Raw genomic sequence first — 21708 nt, forward strand, 5'->3', positions numbered from 1 at the left:
TCAAGGATGGCATTCCGGCCCCTCCTCAAAGGAACATCAAGACCTCCAATTCTTGGGCCGAGCCAGCTAAAACATTACTTAAAGTAACTAAAGTCAAGGGGTGCCTGGTGGCTCAGTGGGTTAGGTAGGCATCTGCCTTCGGCTTGGGTCACGGTCCTGGGGTCCTGGGATCGAGCCCTGAATCGGGCTCCCTGCTCAGCAGAGTCTGCTTCTCCCTCTGCCCCTCCCCCTGCTTGTGCTCTCTCTTTCTCAGATAAATAAATAAAAATCTTAAAAAAAAAAAAGTAGAGACGCCTGGGTGGCTCAGTTGGTTAAGCAGCTGCCTTCGGCCAGGGTCATGATCCCAGGGTCCTGGAATTGAGTCCCACGTCGGGCTCCTTGCTCAGCAGGGAGCCTGCTTCTCCCTCTCTCTCCCTCTGCTTGTGCTCTCTGTCAGATAAATAAAATCTTAAGAAAAAAAAAAAGTAAAGTCAAAGAAGTTTATATCCCTGCCCTTCCCAGGAGCCCAAAGAAGGTGGCTATTTTACTGAAGGAATGTTCTAAACCACAAGATGGGTGTTGGGTTCTGCTTACCACAGCTTCTTACCAGGATGCCACCCAGAGGAGGAAAGAGCCCAAACTCCTGGGGGAGGTGCAACATGACAGAATTCAGGATCCTGGGAAAAAAGGACTGGTCCCCTCTGCTGGAAAAGAGAAAAAAAAGTACAGTGTCACCACTGTAAGAACTGAGACAATTTATCCTCTGCTTTGCCAGTGACCTTCCAAAAAGTACTAAAAGACACAAAGGCAAAGGGGAAGGCAAAAAAAAGGAAAGGCTCTTTCTTGGAGGAGGAAATACACAGCATCTCTATGATGAAGGGCCTACCCCAAGAAAGCACTCCCTCTCCCCAAGCCCAGGAAATGAATGGCTTGGGAGGAGGATTAACGATTATCAGCTTAACTAGTAAAATTGGCCCACTTTTGCTAAAAGATGATTCTGTCTTGATTGTTCCTCCCAGACAGTCCCTTTTCCCCATTATTGAAATGGGACCTGCTGAGCCAACCTCATGAAACAAGCTGAAAGCTTTTGCTATTGGTGGGCACCAGCCGTTGAGAACTAGTTAACTTTCCTCTATCAGCGGAGGTGGTCAATATGCTGCAGGAACTACCGGCTGAGAAAGGTGCTGAAGGAGTTCAGGCCATCCTCGCCAACTTAGTGAAAGAAGGGACACCGGTTCCTGCCATTTCACCTTTTAGTTCCTGGTGCAGCCTGTGCTTAAAGCCACTAAGCATAAATGAAGCTGACCATAGACTATAGTTAAACATGATTATTCCCTTCATTAGAGCACCCCTCCCAGATATTACTGCCTTAATGGATGACGTTTGAGCCGAAATTATAAGTTTGGCTAATATGTTCTACTCAATAAAAGTTTCACAGGAGAAAAAGGCATCCTCTCCCACAGACCACATGCTGTGCTCTCTCACTCTCTCTCTTTTAAATATTTTATTTATTTGAGAGAGAGAGAGAGCACGAGCAGGGGTAGGAGGGATAGGGAGAAGCAGACTCCCCGCTGAGCAGGGAGCCCGACAGGGGCTCGATCCCAAGACCCCAAGATCATGACCTGAGCCAAAGGCAGATGCTTAACCATCTGAGCTACCCAGACATCCCCGTGCTGTGCTCTCTTAAAGGCACTGTGGAACAAATTTGGACCTGCTTCCAATACCCCAGAGTAGAACGAATCCCCTTAGACTAAATAGATAACACTAGCCACAAATGACCATCAACTTTTTAACCTGTACTCTGTGTCTGTGCCTCCTCCCCATAGCTAAAGAGCCCAATCTAGACTGCACCTAAGCAGTTTTATATTCTGCATTTCTCTTCTGAAGGGGCAGGGCAAAAAACCCCTTACCTCATCAGAACCTAGGAGGCAATGAAAAACTGTCTTCTGACAGTTTCCCGGGAGAGGTGAGTGGGAGATGGCTTCATAGGGGCTCCTTACAGGCCTTCTATCCTTTCATGTTCTGGGAGAATCACAGGGCATTCTGCCAACATTCAGATTGGCCACAGGTCAAGCCTTTGCCTGCATGGCCTATGTGGATAGATACAAAGTAGCAAGGGGGCAACAGCAGAGTCATTTCTCTACAACTCTGGCCCCCGATTTTTCATGTATCTAGCGAAGAATTCTTTTTAGATGGTGTTTGTTTGTTTGTTTTGTGGTAGGCAGAATAATGCCCCTGCCAAAGATGTCCATGTCCTAATCCCCAGAACCTGTGAATGTATTACTTTGTATGCCAAAGGGGACTATGCAGGTGGGGCTAAATTAAGGTTCTTGAGATGCGGGAATTATTGAGGTGGGCCCAATGTAATCACAGGGATCTTTATAAGTGAAAGAGGGAGGCAGTAGGGTCAGAGAGGAAGAAGTGTGAAAATGGAAGCGGTGATCAGAGTGATTTATGGTTATGAGCCAAGGAATGGAGACAGCCTCTAGAAGCTGAAAAGTTAAGGAAACGAATTCTCCCCTAGAGTCTCCAGAAGAAACACAGCCCTCTGGACACACTGAATTTGGCCCAATGAGACCCATTTCAAATGCCTGACCTTCACAACTATGAGATAATAAATTTGTTTTGTTTTAAGCTACTAAGTTTCTGGTAACTTGTTATAGCTGCAATAGGAGGCTAACACAGATACTGTAATTAATTGTACCCATGGGGGCTTATACCAGAATTGATTCTGTTCTTTCCTTTTTTTTAAGATTGTATTTATTTATTTATTTGAGAGAGAGAGAGCAAGAGTGAGCAGGAGGGAGAGGGAGAGAGAACCTGAAGCGGACTCTGTGCTGAGTGTAGAGCCTGATGTGGGGCTCGATCCCAGGATGGTGAGATCATGACCTGAGCCAAAACCAAGAGTCAGACGCTTAAGTGATTGAGCTACCCGGGTGCCCCTGATTCTGTTCTTTTAGGGAACTTCAGACAAAACTGACCAGGACCATGACTCCCAGTAGGGTGATGAGGGATACCTGGAGGATATACTTCAGCCAGGCTCCCCATGCAGAGCCAAGCCAATTAAATCATTAAACTGGGTGCAGCCAGAGGTGTTGGCAGCTGAACATATCCTGCTTCAGCTGCCAGCAGGAAGTCCAAGGTAACACAATTGTTCATTACCACTCGTGCTAAAGTGTTTAGAACACTGTCATCATATGTGGGAAATATACAAAATAGGCCAATAATAATAGGATGAGGCCAAAGGGAATCATATTAGTGCCCAGAAAGTTAATTTTGTTCTGTTAATTCACGTTCAATATCAAGGGAGGCTGCTTCTCCCTAGAGGTTCAAGTGTCTAAATGTGAACATCCATTTCAGAGGTTACCTTGGGGCATGGAGAGGAAGTTTATGGATTGAGACTTTTTTAGAATTTTACTGTGTCATTACAAATTCAGCATTCTCGTCTTACTGCAATTAAACTCACACTTTCCCATCTCCAGAGATCTTGGAGACCAAAACATTGGCCAGTCTCATAAAAATATTTGTTTCCCTACAGAGTTTCTGTTTTGGATGATAAAAAGGTTTTGGAAATGGACAGTGGGGATAGTTGGACAACTTTGTAAATGTACTGAATGCCGCTGAGTTGTACATTTAAAGATGAGTGAAGTGGTAAGTTTAAATTTTACGGCAGTTTTTATTTTTTTTTTAAGATTTTATTTATTTATTTGACAGAGAGAGAGACAGCGAGAGAGGGAACACAAGCGGGGTGGTGGGGGGAGTGGGAGAGGGAGAAGCAGGCTTCCCCGCCAAGCAGGGAGCCCGGGGGCTCAAGGCTTGATCCCAGGACCCTGGGATCATGACCTGAGCCAAAGGCAGAAGCTTAACCGACTGAGCCACCCAGGCGCCCCTTTACTGCAGTTTTTAAAAACATTTGTTGTCCTTCATTATCTTATCTCATTGAATGCATTTTTCTCTGAGCAGTGTGTCAGCTACACACACTTTCCCATCTCCCAGGAGGAGCAAAGGAAGGAGCTAGGGAAAGTGTACAAAGGTTTATTTGGGAATAGCAGAGAACTGCAATTTGGGACAAACAACCTACAGCAAAAACCATACACTAATCCAACAAACAAAGGAGAGAAACATTGTTTTTTGGAGAAGGAGAAAGTTGGGAGGGGTTGTTTTGAACAAGAGTCCATTGGCGAAAAGGAAGAGTTCAGGGTGATGATAGTTTCTCATTGACTGAGTTGCTGGGGAAGTCTATTTCTTTCTTTTTTAAAATTTTTTTAAAGATTTTATTTATTTATTTGAGAGAGAGAATGAGAGAGAGAGAGAGAGAGCATGGGGGGAGGGGTCAGAGGGAGAAGCAGACTTCCCGCTGAGCAGGGAGCCCGATGTGGGACTCAATCCTGGCACTCCAGGATCATGACCTGAGCCGAAGGCAGTCACTTAACCAACTGAGCCACCCAGGTGCCCCTGGGGAAGTCTATTTCTTATAGGAGATGCAATGTACATCTTCTGTTGGGGGATGTAATTTCCCGTTGAGGATTCTCCTGTTGGGGAGTGTATAACTGATAATTCTTATAGTGATTAAGGAGTGGTACCCTGTAAGAGTTTCCCCTCTGGCCTCCTGACTGCATTTAGTAAGGTTTCTCAGAGTTTCTGAGAATAAATTACAATTCTATCAGAACAGCAGGTTCACTACTTAGTCCTTGACATATCCTTGGGAAACAAATCCCTCAAGCCAAGAATTACAGCAATTCAGAATTCCCTGCCCTTTCACCAAAAGACCATTTAGAGAATTCCTAAGACTTATTGTAGACTGTCCATTTCCAACTTAATGTAATTATCTGCCTCCTTCTATGACATGACTAATGACATCCCTGAAGCTCTGCCATGGCTAATATGGAGAAATTTCCCACTCTGGGTCTTCCAAATTATAATAAGCGGTTTTTTTTTTCTTAGTACTTGAAAGGGATGGCCAAGCTCTTAGACTTTTAACTCAAAATCATAATGGAAATCAGAGGCCCATTAGGCATAACAGCTGCTCTCCTAACCCAGTAAAGAAGACAGTAGCCTCAGCCGCCCATCTAGACAAACCATCTTTTTTTTTTTTTTTAAGATTTTTATTTATTTGACAGAGAGACACAGCGAGAGAGGGAACACAAGCAGGGGGAGTGGGAGAGGGAGAAGCAGGCTTCCCGCGAAGCAGGGAGCCCTACGCGTGGCTGGATCCCAAGACCCTGAGATCATGATCTGAGCCCAAGGCCGACGCTTAACCACGGAGTCATCCAGGCACCGCTTATATAACCGTCTCATTTAAACTTAGGGTCACCTCTTCACCTCCAGCGTAGTGGACTGAGGTGCTGTTGTAGCGTTTTCTCCCTCTCGCCTCAGGTGCAGTTTGCAGCTCCCTTCCCAGGTTAAGGGGAATCACAGACAGGAGGCTGAACTATATTGAAAAAACTGAATCATGAACGGTGACTTTATGCGGCCACAGGAAAAGCTCGAGTGCAGCGATGCAGCGACTGTATTCATTATCTCCACCGGGAACGTGCAACAAGCTATGCAATGAAGAGTATGATGCGTTCACGTATGCACCAAGATTTGAAAACAAAACTTATTCAGTTAAGACATGTAAGAGCACGGACTGGGGAGGAAAATAAGCCGCTTCGGACCCAACGGCCAGCTTCCCTCCCGCGGGACGAAAACGGGATCCCTCCTCCGCCAGTTGGTAGGCACAACAGGCGTCTGTGCGGCGCCCCCTTCCGGAGAGGCCCCGCCCCTTGCGCTGTTCGCGGAGACCTGAAAAGCGCATGCGCAAGGCGACGGCCATCTTGGCCGCGCGCCACTCCCGCGTTTGAGGGAAGGGCTTCCAGTCTCAGCTGCCGGGCTTGGAGCGCCTACGCGGGAAGGAAGGATCCCGAGGGGGAGGCGCAGGGTTGAAGTTCCCTTCTTCCCAGAGCCCGGGCCGGCTGGGTACCCGGGGCGGCGACGGTAGCCCCGGGGAGAGGCGTGCCGGCCAGGCCTTTTCTGGTCGCGGTGATTCCGGCTCCAGCGACCCCCGCCCCCGGCAGCCTGGCGGTTGTGTTTCCTGCGGGCGGGCACGCGGTGCACTTGTGGGTGTCGGTTATTGAAATTCGGTAAGTTCTCCGGTGGAGAGAGGGACCTTCGCAGGTTCTTAGGGAGCACGTGTGTGTGACAGATAAATGCAGGAGTGAATGAATTCGCCGAAGTACAAAACCTAGCGCGGCAGAGCCCTGCCGACGCCCGGAGCTTCCAGTGTAGGAGTTTCTGGGGGGAAGGACGAGGCTGGCCCGTTGCCGTTAGCTGGAATTGAATTGACCTAAAGTAACATGTCGGGAGTGGGTGGGTTTTTCTTTCGGGTATTGATCTGGAAATTGGTCCTTAAGATATGCAGCGGCAGTAAAACGAGCATCCATGGAACTTTCATCCACGTTCACTAATTAGGATTTTGTCTCGTCATATGTATTGTTAGGATGAACCAATTAATGGTAAGTTGCAGACATTCACTTCACCCCTTAGTGGTAAGCATGCATCAGGACAATCTTCTACTAAAAACAGAACTCCAGAAAGTAGAATTTCTCCAGTTTTCCGAAAGTATCTATTATAGAGTTGTCGGGATTTTTGGGGGAGCTAGGATCCGAACAAGATTTGCATATTGCATTTTGTTTTAGCTATCTGATCCCTTTTACCTAAAATATTTGCCTGCATTTAAAAAAAACAGTTTTGGTTCTTGAACGTTCCAGGAGAATTTTTTTTTTTTTTTAAAGATTTTATTTATTTGACAGAGAGAGACAGTGAGAGCAGGAACACAGGGGGAGTGGGAGGGGGAGAAGCAGGCTTCCCGCTGAGCAGGGAGCCCGATGTGGGACTCGATCCCAGGACCCTGGGATCATGACCTGAGCCGAAGGCAGACGCTTAACGACTGAGCCACCCAGGCACCCGTTCCAGGAGAATTTTACTGTAAAATGTTGGCATTCCAATATGATGTTGTTTTCCTATGATTTCATTTTATTTGTCAGAGAGCGCACAAGCAGGGGGAGCGGCAGGCAGAGGGAGAAGCAGGCTCCCTGCTGAGCAAGGAGCCTGATGTAGGAGTCCATCCCAGGACTCTGGGATCATGACCTGTGCGGAAGGCAGAGGCTTAACGGACTGAGCCACCCAGGCGTCCTTTCCTAGTATTTCATTTAATAAACTTGTCTATTTCTTGTAAAGTAGACTTGGGTCTGGAGCAGTACTATACATACATATTGTGAGGTACAGATGTAATTTTTTATAATTTTTAGTAACCAAATAAAAATTTTAACCTGAGGGGCGCCTGGGTGGCTCAGTCGTTAAGTGTCTGCCTTCGGCTCAGGTCATGATTCCAGGGTCCTGGAATCGAGCCCCGCATCGCGCTCCCTGCTCAGCGGGAGCCTGATTGTCCCTCTCCCTCTGCCTGCCTGTCTGCCTACTTGTGATCTCTCTCTCTCTGTCAAATAAATAAATAAAATCTTAAAAAATAAAAATTTTAACCTGTGAAATTTTTAGTGTGTCTTATTTAATCCAACTTACCCCGTTATCAGTATAAATTAGTGAACTTAATTACTAATGTAGTTAATAGAGAATTATTAATGAGAAATTTTACATTTCTTTCCTTTTGTGATAAGTTGCTGGAACCCAGTGTGTACACTGGATCTCAGTGTGGATGCTGAGTTTTCGTTGGAAATTCTTTTTTTTTTTTTAAAGATTTTATTTATTTATTCATGAGAGACAGAGAGAGAGAGAGAGAGGCAGAGGGAGAAGCAGGCTCCCAAGGAGCAGGGAGCCCGATGCGGGACTCGATCCCAGGACCCTGGGATCATGACCTGAGCCGAAGGCAGACGCTTAACCATCTGAGCCACCGAGGCGCCCTTCGTTGGAAATTCTTGATCTGTATTTAGCTCTTACTGTTTTGCTGTAGAAAAGGATCTCCAAACCCAGATTGTTCAAACATACTGAAAAGTTTTTTAGTAACTGAATCAATTTTATTTCTAAATTCTAATTAATTGAAAGTAAATAAAATTAAGAATTTAGTCCCTCAGTCACACTGGCCACACTTCATGTTCACGGTACCCAAAGAACCAGCCAGTGCTTGCCTGGTTAGACTGCAAATTTAGACACTTGAACATTTCTGTATACTTAGTATTGTATCAGGAAGCAGGTAAGTGCAAGTTGTCCCATTGTTAGGAATGAGAAGCATTTAGTCAAGGTGCACTTCTCTCATAGTCATGTTTTTGAGGAATCCTTGGGTGATACTTGGCAACAGGGGAATCTGTTTCCTAACAGCCTTTTTTTTTTTTTTTTTAAGATTTTATTTATTTGACAGAGACACAGCAAGAGAGGGAACACAAGCAGGGGGAGTGGGAGAGGGAGAAGCAGGCTCCCCGTGGAGCAGGGAGCCTGGAGCCCAATGCGGGGCTGGATCCCAGGACCCTGGGGTCACAACCTGAGCCGAAGACAGGCGCTTAACGGCTGAACCGCCAGGCGCCCCTCCTAACAGCCTTTCATCCAAGGGTTTCACATCACTTGTCAGTCTTTGCCTCAGTCTGTTTTTACATGGGGGGGGGGTGTTACAAAATGGTGTTTTTCCTGCCATTCCTTCTCCATTCTTTAGCTATGCAGCTTTCTTTCTCCACCTCCCCTGTCCTCTATTTTTTTTGGAGTATCACAATATATTCTTGGACTTTTCTTTCCTTCACTATTGTTTGATGCTCAAACTGTCCCAAATTTGCCCAAAGGTAGTCTTTTTGAATCCTGTGTCCCTTCAGCATGAATCCTTTTAGTCTTTAAATCCTATTAGTCTTTAAAATAAATTCCCAGTTCACTTTGTACTTTTTTTTTTTAAGACTTATTTATTTGAGAGAGAGAACACAAGCAAGGAGGAGGGGCAGAGGGAGAAGCATGTTGAGTAGGATGTTGAATGGAAGACACTAGACACAAATTAATGCATATCGTATGATTTTTTTTTAAGATATTATTTATTTATTTATTTATTTATTTGACAGAGACACACACAATGAGAGAGGGAACACAAGCAAGGGGAGTGGGAGAGGGAGAAGAGGCTTCTCACCAAGCAGGGAGCCCGATGGGATCCTGGGATCATGACCTGAGCCGAAGGCAGACGCCTAACGACTGAGCCACCCAGGTGCCCTGCATATCGTATGATTTTATATGAAGTTCAAAAACAGGCAAAATTACAGTGTTAGAAGTCAGAATAGTGCTTCTATTTGGAGAAGAGAAAGGAGTAATATCTAAGGCATATGAGTGCTTCAGGGTGGAGAATTTCATGATAGTGTACTGTATACTTGTAATTCTACACTTGTTTGTGTAATTTAATAAAATGTTTGAAAAATTAACTGTAATTTCCAAGTATTTGAAAAGACCAACAAAATGAACATAAAGCATAAATTAAAAAGATAAAAGCATAAGTAAGGAAGGAATTTTTTAAAGGCAGATTTAATGAAAAAAAGAACTAAGAGTTTTTTGTAGAAAAAAAGTAGATAAACTTTGGGCAAAGTCTGATTTAGCACTCCACCTACTCAACATTTTATACCCTCTGGTAAGACTTAGGGGATTGGTCAGGTCTCTTACGTGTTTCTAAACTGATAAGCCATTGAAGTAGAGCAGTATTTGAAATGTATTCTGAGTTTATTTTGTTTACCATGGAATTGTTCTAGTGCTTTGGATCAAAAGTTGAATATCACTTTTTAGGCAAGTCAGATGCCAGTTTTTCAAGAGCATTCTGAAATGGTTGTTTTTGTATTCTGTCTTTATCATTTGCAGAGCTAGTTCTGAGTTTGCTAAGAAAAATCCTTGGGTATATGTGTGTGTGTGTGTGTGTATGTGTGTGTTGGGGAAGGCAGAGGATAATATTCCTTATCTGTTCTTATTTTTTCTCTAGCACTTAACACCAACTAATAGATTACAGATTGTTTAGTATCTGCTTAGCCCTTTGGAATTTGAAAAATCTAAGGTATGGGGCATTTTCTGTTAATTACACTGTGCTCTCCTCAGTGCCCAGTGTATTATGTAGCAAAGGCAAGGACCTTCGTAAAAATTTGCGTGGTGAATGAGGGCAAAAGCTGATATAAGGACTTGAAGGAAGGCAACTAGGCCTATGTGGTTTTGCCAGCTGGAGGAGCTCAAAGATGTCTGAATTAAATAAACCGTTTGTGCTGGGGATCCTCGAGACCACCGTCATGCTCAGCAATGCAGTAGGACTCACAAGACTCATGCTGGTAAACCCACCATTATAGTTTATAGAATACAGATCAGAATCAGCAAAGGGATAAGACACATGGGATTAATTCCAGAACAAACCAGGCACAAGCATCCAAGTGTCTTTTCCCAGTGCAGTCAAATGGGCATTACTTAATATTCCTGGTAATAATGTGTAACATCGCATGTGAAATATTGCCAACCAAGGAAGCTCACCCGGGACATTACATTATTCAATTGGACTGCTATAACAAAAATATTATAGATTGGGGCGCCTGGGTGGCTCAGTTGGTTAAGCGACTGCCTTCGGCTCAGGTCATGATGCTGGAGTCCCGGGATCGAGTCCCGCATCGGGCTTCCTGCTCAGCAGGGAGTCTGCTTCTCCCTCTGACCCTCTTCTCTCTCGTGCTTTCTATCTCTCATTCTCTCTCTCTCTCAAATAAATAAATAAAATCTTTAAAAAAAAAAGTTTAAAAAAAATATTATAGATTGGGTGGCTTATAAACAACAGAAATTTCTCCCAGTTCTGGAGGCTGGGAAAATCAAGATCAAAATGCCAGCAGATACGGTGTCAGGTGAGGACCTACTTACTGGTTAATGGAAGGCAGTCTTCTCACTGTGTTACCACATGGCAGAAGGGGCAAGGTAGCTCTCTGGGGTCTCTTATAAAGGCACTAATCCCATAATTACCTCTCAAAGGCCCCATCTCCAGAAACCATCACACTGGGGATTAGGTGAGAATGTATGAAGAGGCAGGGAGGTACAAACATTTGGTCTGTAGTCCCTGAGCTTTGGTGTCCAGGTTTTCATTGTGGGTCAGTCCCATAGACATGCACCACCTGCATGACTGACTTCAGCCGCTTAGGCTCCAGCCTGAGTTCAAACTGTTAGAACATTGCCCAAAGACTCAGGCATATAAAAACAGATGTTCACCATAAATCACATTGTTAGCATAAACTATCTGGTCCAACTGGTAACTGTGTGGCCCAAGGCTTCAGACATTACCAGGCAGGGTATTCCATGGATTCAGGTGGTCTCCCACAAGCCCCACCAAGAGTATATCTGAAGACGGGCTTTTCTCAGGAAAGTGCAGGATTTGAGCAACCCAGACCTGCTGAATTAATTATTTCTTGCACACCATTTTATAATCGTTGTCCAGGTATGTTGGCAAATAACAATAACCTTAGTTCAGGCTTTGAGCTAGAGTAACCTGTATTCAGACTCTGGGCTCTTCCTAATTGGTGATTTTGGGCCAGTGACTGCTTCTGTCTCAATGCAGATCGCCTCAGCTGTGGAATGACAGTAATAATAACCATGTTGATAATCATATGAGCTACCACTGCTTCTGGCACATAATAGGTACTCAGTAAATGATGGTTGTTATTTATATTCATGTGGTATACTCTACAATTTTTAATGGCTTTCATGTAATGTAACTTCATCTTCTACAGAGAGCTGACTAATGAATGATGCTTCATGACAGCTGAGTACTACCTGTTGCTTAAAGACTGACGGTTTGTGGCAAGCCTCCACTGCTACTTAATCAAGAGGAATTGAGATTGATCTATGTCCACTAGATTCAGACATTGTCTTGAAGGACTTTGGGAACGAGGAAGGTTTTACTGTCGTACCCACAGGATGCCAGCCATTGATCTTTTCTCTTGTGGTAAGTCCTTGTTGATGCTCCTGTCAGAGACTGTTTTACCTGGCGTGTGAACAGCCTGTCTTGTGGTTAGTGTCTAAGCAGACCTGTTTCTGTACTGTCTAGGAGGGGGCTTAAGTAGATAAGAACATTCTTATGTCGGGCGCCTGGGGGGCTCAGATGGTTAAGCATCTGCCTTCGGCTCAGGTCATGATCCCAGGGTCCTGGGATCGAGTCCCGCATCAGGCTCCCTGCTCCTTGGGAGCCTGCTTCTCCCTCTGCTTCTCTCTCTCTCTCTCTCCCTCTGTCTCTCATGAATAAATAAATAAAATCTTTAAGAAAAAAAAAAAGAACATTCTTATGTCTACATCCTGGGATTTGGGAAGGAGGGGTGAGGATGGGTATTTTTGTGGGAGAGAGTCTGCTTAATCACATGATGAGGTTCATTATTGTTGGCCAAAGAAAACAACAACTTTCCCTCTCTGGACTTTAAATTTCTTTTTCTGTAAAGTGGAATTTTTCCTCCCAAAGCTCAAAACCCTTCTGATTTCAGATGAGGATGAAGTAGTCTGCTTGGGTATTTTATGGCAACAGCAGATGTGTCAATTTAGAATTAGTGTGGAGTAGCTTCTAGCCTGAGTGGGAATTTTGAGCAGTTTGGGTTCTCAGGTTTTATTTCTTCTCCCCAAGGTCACTTTTTTTTTCTGTCTTTGTGAGGAGAAGTCAGAAGAGGAAAGGCTAGTGACCAGGTGTCTGACAAATTATTCTCAGGTAAGTAGGAAATTTATTCTTTTATAAAAGTACATGCTTCTTCCTAACAGGTAGACATGTTTTCTAGTGGAACAGAGCTTCTTTATGTATATAGGGCCTGCCTAGGGACTGAGTACCCAGATAAATTTCCTCAGGTTTCAGGATTTTTTATGTGGTTGACAGATGACATAGGGAAATGATAACTGTTATCCCAGTATTTGCTAATTCAGTCCACTCTTATATGTGCTGTTTGTGTGCTCTTAGTGTGCTATGATACACTGTGAGGGAGTGGACATGTGTTTCTCAGAATTTGTGCTATCGCTGGAGGAATGATTCACTTATTCGCCAGCATTTATTGTGTCTGTAATGTGCTCAGACTATGGTAAGTCCTGTCAATAGAGAAGAATAAGACTAGAAAAGTGTACAGTGTAGCTGTGGTGAGATACATTCAGTTGGGTAAAAGAGGTGCTCTTAAAGCTATATGACTGGATGAGGTCACCAGTGAGTATGTCCAGATAGAGAGGAGAATGGACATGAGGACCATCAGGCCCTGGGAGAGATGATGGGAGAACATGGAACACTGTCTAAGCTTTGGGTCTCCCATTCTCTCTCTCCAGTGAACACAGGTTTAGATGGCAATTGCCTGATGCTGGGATGTTTGTGATGGTTTAGGACCCAGTGACCTTTGAGGATGTAGCTGTGGAATTCACCCAGGAGGAGTGGATTTTGCTGGATCAAACTCAGAGAAGGCTGTGCAGAGATGTGATGCTGGGAACTACAAGAGTCTGGCTGCAATAGGTAAGGTTGGTGCCATGTCTTCATTTAGCTTTTTCTGGAACAAGTCTTTCTTAAATGACTGTATTCTAGACTCTGTGCTGACTAAGGGCAATGCAATGGCAAAAAGAGCAAGCATTGTTTCTGTTCTTGTAGATCTTATCTTGAAGTGGCTTCCTCTTGAAAATGAAGATCTGTTTGTTGTTCTGGTTTTATTTTCTCTATGGATTGAAAAGCTTAGGACCTCAAAAATGTTTCAAAATACAAGTTTGAGCCGGGGTTTCAGGGGAAAGATCAGCACCCCTTTTGGTGAACAATGAGAGAGTATGTGTTTGCATTTTAGTTTCATTTGAAAGTTTATTGGTCTGAAAAACAAAGTTTATTGGTTTGATAAAGTTGTCACGAACATTTTATTGTTTCTCAAGTTATACCTGACAGTATTTGGTGTCCCTGGAGAGCAGAATCTTGGTCCTGATTTATGGAATTATTTGTCATCCCTTACGTGTTCTTGTATCAAGCTTCTTTCTCTGAGAGCCAGGTACCAGCTGTGCAGACCAGGTCTGATCTTTCAGGTGGAGGAGAGTGGGGGATAGTGGGAAGGGTTTGCAAAGTAAGGGAAAAGGAAAGGTGATTTCTTTATGAAAAACAGCAGTTATCTATGAGAACTGCAGTCTGTTTGGAAATGTTAAATAGGAAGCTTTTGAAGATGGATTTTTCCTGAGAATGCTGGTGCCTTTGGTTTCTGTGGTTCCTTGGGTACTTTAGACTTCTCTTTAACTTTCATCCACTTTTCTGAAACTTCCTTTGGCCTGACAGTAAGATCTATTTCTTCTTTAAATTTTGCATTTAGCTCTTTATTCCTTTTCTTTCATCTTTGCTTTCCTGGTTATGCTGCTTTCTGTTCACCATCAGCCTCAACATTTATAGAATCATTTCTTAGGAAATCACCTACCAACTTGACCAGCACCTTATCATTGCCAAACTCTTAATATAGTCAGATTTCTCAATCTCTGTGTATTCATTTCTTTTTATATTTTAAGTCAGTCTTTGAAAGTAAGTAGACATCAGCCTTTATTTTTAACACTTTCCTTCCATCATTTATTTCTCCAAGACCTTAATGTGTTTTTTAATCTTATTTCAGATTGGGAGATTTGTCTTAATACCAAATGGTCAGCACCTCAGCAGAATATTTTGCAGGGGAAAACACCAAATGTGGTAGAAATGGTAAGATTCTCAGTGTGTAATTCCTTGCCTTCCACACCAGTGGAAGATGGGAAATTCCTAAGATAGAAAAGCAACATGATAACCATAACAGACATTTGGGGCTAGTGTTATTCATACCAAACGAAACTGTTTCTCACAGAGTCTCTGAGCATTATGAATTTGACAAACCCTTTAAATACTCCCCAAGATAAATTCACACAGTGTTCACTCAGTATTTCCATATACATAATTTAGATACAGTTTTGGATAAGTAATTTCATCTCAATCAGTTATCAACTAAACTCTGTAAAAGTCCCTGTGAAAGTAAAGAAGACTACAACAGAACTTTTTAGCAGAATGGTCACTTCATTCTGCTTGAAAGCACTCAGGTCTGGAACCATGCATTGCATGCAGTGAAAATGGAAGAAAAAACAAAAAACTTCAGTCATACTGATTTGTTTCCTGTGTAGTAGAACAGAATTCAAGGCAGAGGGGAGGATCTCTGAATGTAGTAAAGCTGAAAAACTTTTGTAAGTCATCATCATCTCTTCATCAACAGGAGAGAAGCCATACTGGAGAGGAATTGTTTAATTTTAACCATTGGGAAGAAGCCTTGAGTGAACACTCCTTTAAGATTTACAGATTACTCACATTAGAAAGAAAACTTGTGAGTGCAACCAGTGTGTAAAAGCCTTCACAAAGAACTCTGCCCTTAATCTATACAACAAAACCCATGATGGAGAAAAGCCTCCTAAGTGTAATCAGTGTGAAACAGTTTTTAGCCAAAATCCACATCTGTTCATGAGAAAACTTATACTCGAAAGAAACCCTATAAATGCACGGACTGTGGGAAAGGCATTCCTTCTTCCTTACACCTTAGAGAATGTGTAAGAATTCAGAGTGGAGAAAGGCCACATACCTTTAAGGAATGTAGGAAAGCTTTTTCTCATTCTACAGGCCTTTTTGAGTATATGCAAATGAACAAGAGAAAAAAGTCCTACAAATCTAAAGAATGTGGGAAAACCTTTATTTGATCTTCTTGTCTTATTCATCATTTAAGAGCTCAAAGTGAACTGGTGCCTATGGAATGTAAGAAATTTGAGAAAGCCTTTCCTTGTTCCCCAAATCTTGCTAAATGTATACGATTTCCTATGAGAGAGACACACTGTGTTTGCAAGGAGTGTAGTAAAGAGTTTACTTGTTTCCCAGAACTTAATATTCACATGTGAGTTCACACTGGAGAAAAACCATATGAGTGTAGTAAATGTGAGAAAACCTTCACCAGTTCTTCAGGTCTTATAAAACATGAACTCACACTGGAGAGAAGCCTTATGAATGTAAGGAATATGGGAAAGCCTTTAGTAACTCATCTTGCTTTAAAAGTCACATGCAAACTCCCTTGAGTAAAACCCCATAATTGTAAGCAGTGTGGGAAAGCCTTTAAGAATTCACAGTATAGAAAGAACTTTTGAATATAAGGAGTATGGGAAGTCATTTAGGTATTCTTTGCACTTTAGTCAACATAACACATACTGGAGAGAAGCCATGTAAATGTAAAAAGGGTGGGAGAGCCTTCACTGTTTCATCAGGCCTTACAGTACACATGAGAACTCACACTGGTGGATGACCTTTTGAATGTAAGGGCTGTGGGAAAGCCATTACCCGGTCCACATACCTTTTTTTTTTTTTTTAAGATTTTATTTATTATTTGTTAGAGCACAAGCAGGGGGAGTAGCAGGCAGAGGGAGAAGCAGGCTCCCTGATGAGCAAGGAGCCGGATGCAGGACTCGATCCTAGAACCCTGGGATCATGACCTGAGCTGAAGGCAGACACTTAGCTGACTGAGCCACCCAGGTGTCCCTCAGCCCACATACTTTATTCAACATTTAAGAACTCACAGTGGGGAAAAGCCATATATAGATGAGGAATGTGGGAAAACCTTTACTACTACTTCATACCTTAAAGAATATCAGATTTCACTCTTGAGAGAAGCTTATCCTTGCAAAGGATATGGGAAAGCCTTTAATACTTTCTCTTAGAAAACACATACTAATTCATAGTGAAGGTAACCTTATTAATGAGGAATGTAGGAAGCCTTTAGCTCTGCCTTATACTTTACTACTCAGCTCTGATTTCACAGGTATGAAAAATCTTATAAATGTAAAAAGTGTAGGATTTTTTTTTAATTCTTATCCCCCACTTTGGGAAAACATGAGAGCACACATTAGGAGAGATCCCATGAGTGAAAGGGATATAGGAAAGCCTTTGATTATTCTTTGTTATTAGGAAACATAATTCACACTGGAGAGGAACTGTAAATTATAAATCTAGGGAAGATGGAAAAGACTATGTTAATTTATGTTACATGTAATAAATCACATTGGAGAAATTCTGTGTGAATGTAAAAACAGTGCTTTCAGTAAATATCTTACATATTTTTTTTAAAAATTGTGAAGTTCTAAAAGGGTTTTTTAAATAAAAAACCTTTGTTACAAAAGGTTTTTTGTTTTGTTTTGTTACAAAAGATTTTTGAATAAAGCCTAAAAGTGTAAAAAATTTGGGAAAGTTTTAGAGTACAAATCTTCACTTCCTGCATACAAAAAAGTTGATACTGTAAAAGAAAACCGTTTTTATTTAAATGTGTTGTCTCTGTGTCTTTTCTCAAAGTAGACCAGTAGTTTTAAATACCAATGATGTTGAACATCTTTTCACATACTTGTCATCCATTTGTCTTTGGTGAAATGAATGTTCAAATATCTTTTTTTCTTATTAGAGTCTTTGGTTTGTTATTATGAGTTTGGTTTTCTTAATGAACAGATTTTTTTGAGGTATAATTGCCATGCAATAAACTATACATATTTTAAGTGTATGACCTACGTTTTGATGCATACACACATCCATGAAATCATTCTTTTCCTGTACACTAGCAATGAACAAATAGAATTGAAACTGCAAACACAATACTATTTATATTAGCACAACAAAATACGTGCAAAGTCTATATGGGGAAAATTACAAAACTGATGAATGAAATCAAAGCACTAAATAAATGGAGAGAGACTTAATGTTCATGGATAGAATCTGTATTGTCAAGATGTTAGTTCTTCCCAACTTGACTAATAGATTCAATCCAATCAAAATTCCAGCAACTTATTTTGTGGATATTGACAGACTGATTCTAATGTTTATATGGAGATGCAAAAGACCCAGAATAGACAACACAGTATTGAAGGAGAAGAACGGTGTTGGAGGACTGAAACGACCTGGCTTCAAGACTTAAGATAAAGCTGCATTAAGACAGCTGGTGGTGGTAAGAGAGTAGACGGATGGATGGAACAGAACAGGTTGCCGAGAAATAGGCCCACTCAGGTAGCTGATTTTTGACAAAGGAGCAAAGGCAGTGGGAGTGAAGAAAATTCTTTCCAACAAACAATGCTGGAACCATTAGACATCCACATGCAAAAGAAGGAATCTAGACACTGAACACTCTTCACAAAAATTAACTCAAAATGCATTGTAAACCTAAGTGGAAAATACACAACTATAAACTCCTAGAAGGTAACATAGGAGAAAACCTAAATGTCCTTGGATGTAGCAAAGGTTTAAATATAAAACTGAAGTCTTGTTCCATAAAAGAAATAATTGATATATTGGACTTCATTAAAATTAAAAACTTAGGCTCTGTGAAAGACCTTGTCAAGCGAGTGAGAAGACACAAGTTGGGAGAAAATATTTGCATAAGACACATTTGGATAAAGGACCATTATCCAAAATATGCAAGGAACTCCTAAAACTCAACAGTAAGTAATAGCCTATCAAAAATGGGCCAAAGACCTTAAGAGGCACTTCACAGAAGATGTACAGATGGCAAATAAGCATTTATGAAAAGATGCTCTACATCATGTCATCAGAAAAATACAAATTAAAATGAGATACCACTACACATCTATGAGAATGGCCAAAATCTGGAACACTAACGGCACCGAATGCTTCTTTGCTGGTGGGAAAATAAAATTGTACAGCTGCCTTGGAATAGTTTGGTGGTAAAACTAAATGTACTCTTACCAAATGATCCAGTATCCAGGGTCCTTGGTATTTACCCAAAGAAGTTGAAAACTTATGTTCATTCAAAAACCAACATGTGCATGGTGTTTCAGAGTTGTTTTGTTTGTTTGCACATGAATGTTTATAGCAGTTTTACTCCGAATTGCCAAAACTTCAATACGTGAATGAATGCCTTCAGTAGGTATACGAATAAATAAACTGGTGCATCCAGACAATGGAATATCCAGCACTTAAAAGGAATGAACTATCAGGCCTTAAAAAGACCTGGAAGCACCTTAAATGCATATTACTAAATGAAGTCAATCTCGAAGTGTTACATACTGTATGATTCCAATTCTTATGACATTATGGAAAAGGCAAAACAATGGAGATCAGCGGTTGTTGGGTTGGGGGAGGGGCAGCTTGGGGTATGAATAGGCAAAGCACAAGGGATTTTGAAGGCAGTGAAATACCTTGTATGATGCTATAATGATGAATATATCATTCTGTATTTGTCCAGACCTTAGAATGCACAACACAAAAAGTGAACCCTAAGGAACTATGGGTGATGATATGTCAATGTTGGTTCATCAGCTGTAACAAATTTACCACTCTGGTGTGAAATGTTAGTAATGGTGGAGGTTATCCATTGTGGGGGCAGGAGTATATGGGAAATCTCTGTACCTTGCTCAGTTTCATTGTGAACCTAAAACTTTTTTTTTGTTTTGTTTTTAAAGTCAAAGTGAATAGAGACCTTTGAATCCAAAAACTTTGGGCAGGGAGCAAGATGAAATAGGTCTATAAAACTCCATTAAAAATATGGTCCTGTGGGAAAGCAAGTATGATTCAAGTAGCAGAACTCCACAGAGACTCATTCCTGTGATGCAGTACTGCTCCTTAGGAAAGGAGTAGACAAGATGTTCCTGTCTTTCAGAATTGCTATGGATCATTGGCTGTAGTAGGCCTCCCATTCCTCCCGCTCCTTCCTTCCTTTTTTGATGATAAGCAGCCAGCATTTTATTTTTTTAAGGTTTTTTTTTTTTTTTTTTAGTAATCTCTACACCCAATGTGGGGTTTGAACTCACAACCCTGAGATGAAAAGAGTCACATGCTCTTGTGACTGAGCCAGCCAGGCACGTCCCACCCCTTTCTTAATATGAATGTCTATTCTGATTATCCTTTCCTCCTCTCACAATTGTATATATATATATGGTGTGTGGGGGGGGAGTAAATAACTTGGCTCTTTACTTCACAAATCTTCAAGAGTAACATACTCAAACCAAACCCAAGCAGTCTTTTCCAGATTGGACCTGATTTAGATGTCAAGATTCTGGACATAGAGCTTGAGTCTGATCCTATGGGCACAAGATTTTGGCATGGTTTTAATAGGCAGTGACTGTTTGTGTATGTGGAAGGTATATAAATAATTTGTGGCAGACTGATCATTTTAAAAGTTGGCCCCAAAATTCTTTGACACTGTTCCCTCCCCTTGAATCTGGGCATACTTTTGACCTTTCCCTAGAGGAGTACAATATAAATGATGCCATGTGATTTCCCAATCTAGGCCATAAGAGACCGTGAAATTCCCTCCTGTTTGTCTTGGCATCTTCCTCTGTTGGGATACTCCCAGTTGGTATGCTTCCTTGGAAACCAGCAGTTGTGCTGTGACATGGAGGGGCTACATGGAGATGCTCCTCTCAACAGTGGAGCAAGATGAAATAGGTCCATAAAACTCCATTTTAGGTCTATAAAACTCCATCAATAGCTAGAGGAATAGCCCTCTAGCTATTTCAGGGAAGGCAACCAGATGCATGTGCGAGTCTCCAGATGACTCCAGGCCCTTGTCTTTGGAGTCATTTTGAGCTGTGTGTGTTTTCCCAGGTAAGGTCCTGGTCTTTGTAGAGCAGAGACAATCCATTTGTTCCCTTTGTGTCTTGTCCACATTCCTGACTCATGATCTGTGAAAATAATAAAATGGTGGTGGGTCCACACCAGTTTTCAAACTTTTTGACCTCAGGACTCCTGTATACTCCTTAAAACTGGCTCAGTCATTAAGTGTCTGCCTTCGGCTCAGGTCATGATCCCGGGGTCCTGGGATTGAGTCCCACATTGGGCTCCCTGCTCAGCGGGAAGCCTGCTTCTCCCTCTCCCACTCCCCCTGCTTGTGTTCCTGCTCTCACTGTCTCTCTTTGTCAAATAAATAAAAATAAAATCTTAAAAAAAAAAAAACTGAGTATCCAAAATGCTCTATTACGGGCATTGTATCTATTGAGTATTTGGCATATTAGAAGTTAAGACAGATGTTTCAAATATTTATAATTCATTTCATAATGTACATACTTAAAAAATAACTATTTTCCAAAATGAAAACAAAAAATGTGAGAAGTGAGAGTCTCTTCTTGACCAAACTTTAGTAAGTCTCCTGAACCTTTTCCTGGGTCCATCTGTGCACTTCCTTTATAAAACCCAGTTTTAGCAAGAGCCCTGCTAAGTCAGTTTAGCAAGAGTTCCCTTATCCTTCACCATCCTTCAGGTGCTTTCTAATCACTCTGGCCTTTCTTCAGCAAAGATTGTTTGGTCAGTTCAGCCAGAATCCCTAACCCCTCTTGTTTCGTCTTAGTAATTTTCCATACACTGACCCCTATCCTGCTCCTTGGCTCATAAGTTCCCACTTACCATGCTGTATTTGAACTTGAGCCCATTCTCTCCCCCACTGTAAAGTCTTGTTGCAGTGGTCCCTGTACCTATCTCGATGGCTGAAAAAAGTCTGCCTTACCATCTTTAACAGGTGTCATTAAGTATTTTTTTCCTTATCAGATGAGTGACAAGTTTTACAAAAAGATTTTTTTTTTAAAGATGTTATTTATTTATTCATGAGAGACAGGGAGAGAGAGAAGCAGGCTCCCAAGGAGCAGGGAGCCCAATGTGGGACTTGATCCCAGGACCCTGGGATCATGACCTGAGCCGAAGGCAGACGCTTAACCATCTGAGCCACCCAGGCACCCTACAAAAAGATTTTTATAAATTGTTTTTTCTAGCTTAATTGGTGACAGCTGGAGTCTCATACATGCTTC

At 42.0% G+C, this 21708-nt stretch overlaps 2 protein-coding genes across 2 annotated transcripts in view; both read left to right on the forward strand.

The window, feature by feature from the left end:
• The first annotated feature begins 1132 nt into the window (after positions 1-1132).
• On the forward strand, positions 1133-19894 carry ZNF559 (zinc finger protein 559). The gene is given in 16 exon segments (XM_025863023.2): positions 1133-1242; positions 5459-5551; positions 5922-6101; positions 11770-11887; positions 12554-12634; positions 13286-13382; positions 13385-13411; positions 14529-14611; positions 15150-15231; positions 15234-15389; positions 15392-15895; positions 15898-15985; positions 15987-16031; positions 16033-16116; positions 16118-16261; positions 16461-19894. Coding segments are annotated over 16 exon segments (2061 nt in total). The 3' UTR covers positions 16630-19894.
• The window catches only part of LOC112816455 (zinc finger protein 177), a 30635-nt gene continuing 22285 nt past the window's right edge, over positions 13359-21708 (forward strand). The window contains 2 exon segments of the mRNA XM_025862956.2: positions 13359-13411; positions 14529-14611. The gene's annotated coding sequence lies outside the window, so the exon portion shown is untranslated.

The sequence above is a fragment of the Callorhinus ursinus genome, unplaced genomic scaffold, assembly GCF_003265705.2.
Source record: "Callorhinus ursinus isolate GAN/ISIS: 27379988/994484 unplaced genomic scaffold, GSC_fseal_2.0 scaffold82, whole genome shotgun sequence".
NCBI lineage: Eukaryota > Metazoa > Chordata > Mammalia > Carnivora > Otariidae > Callorhinus > Callorhinus ursinus.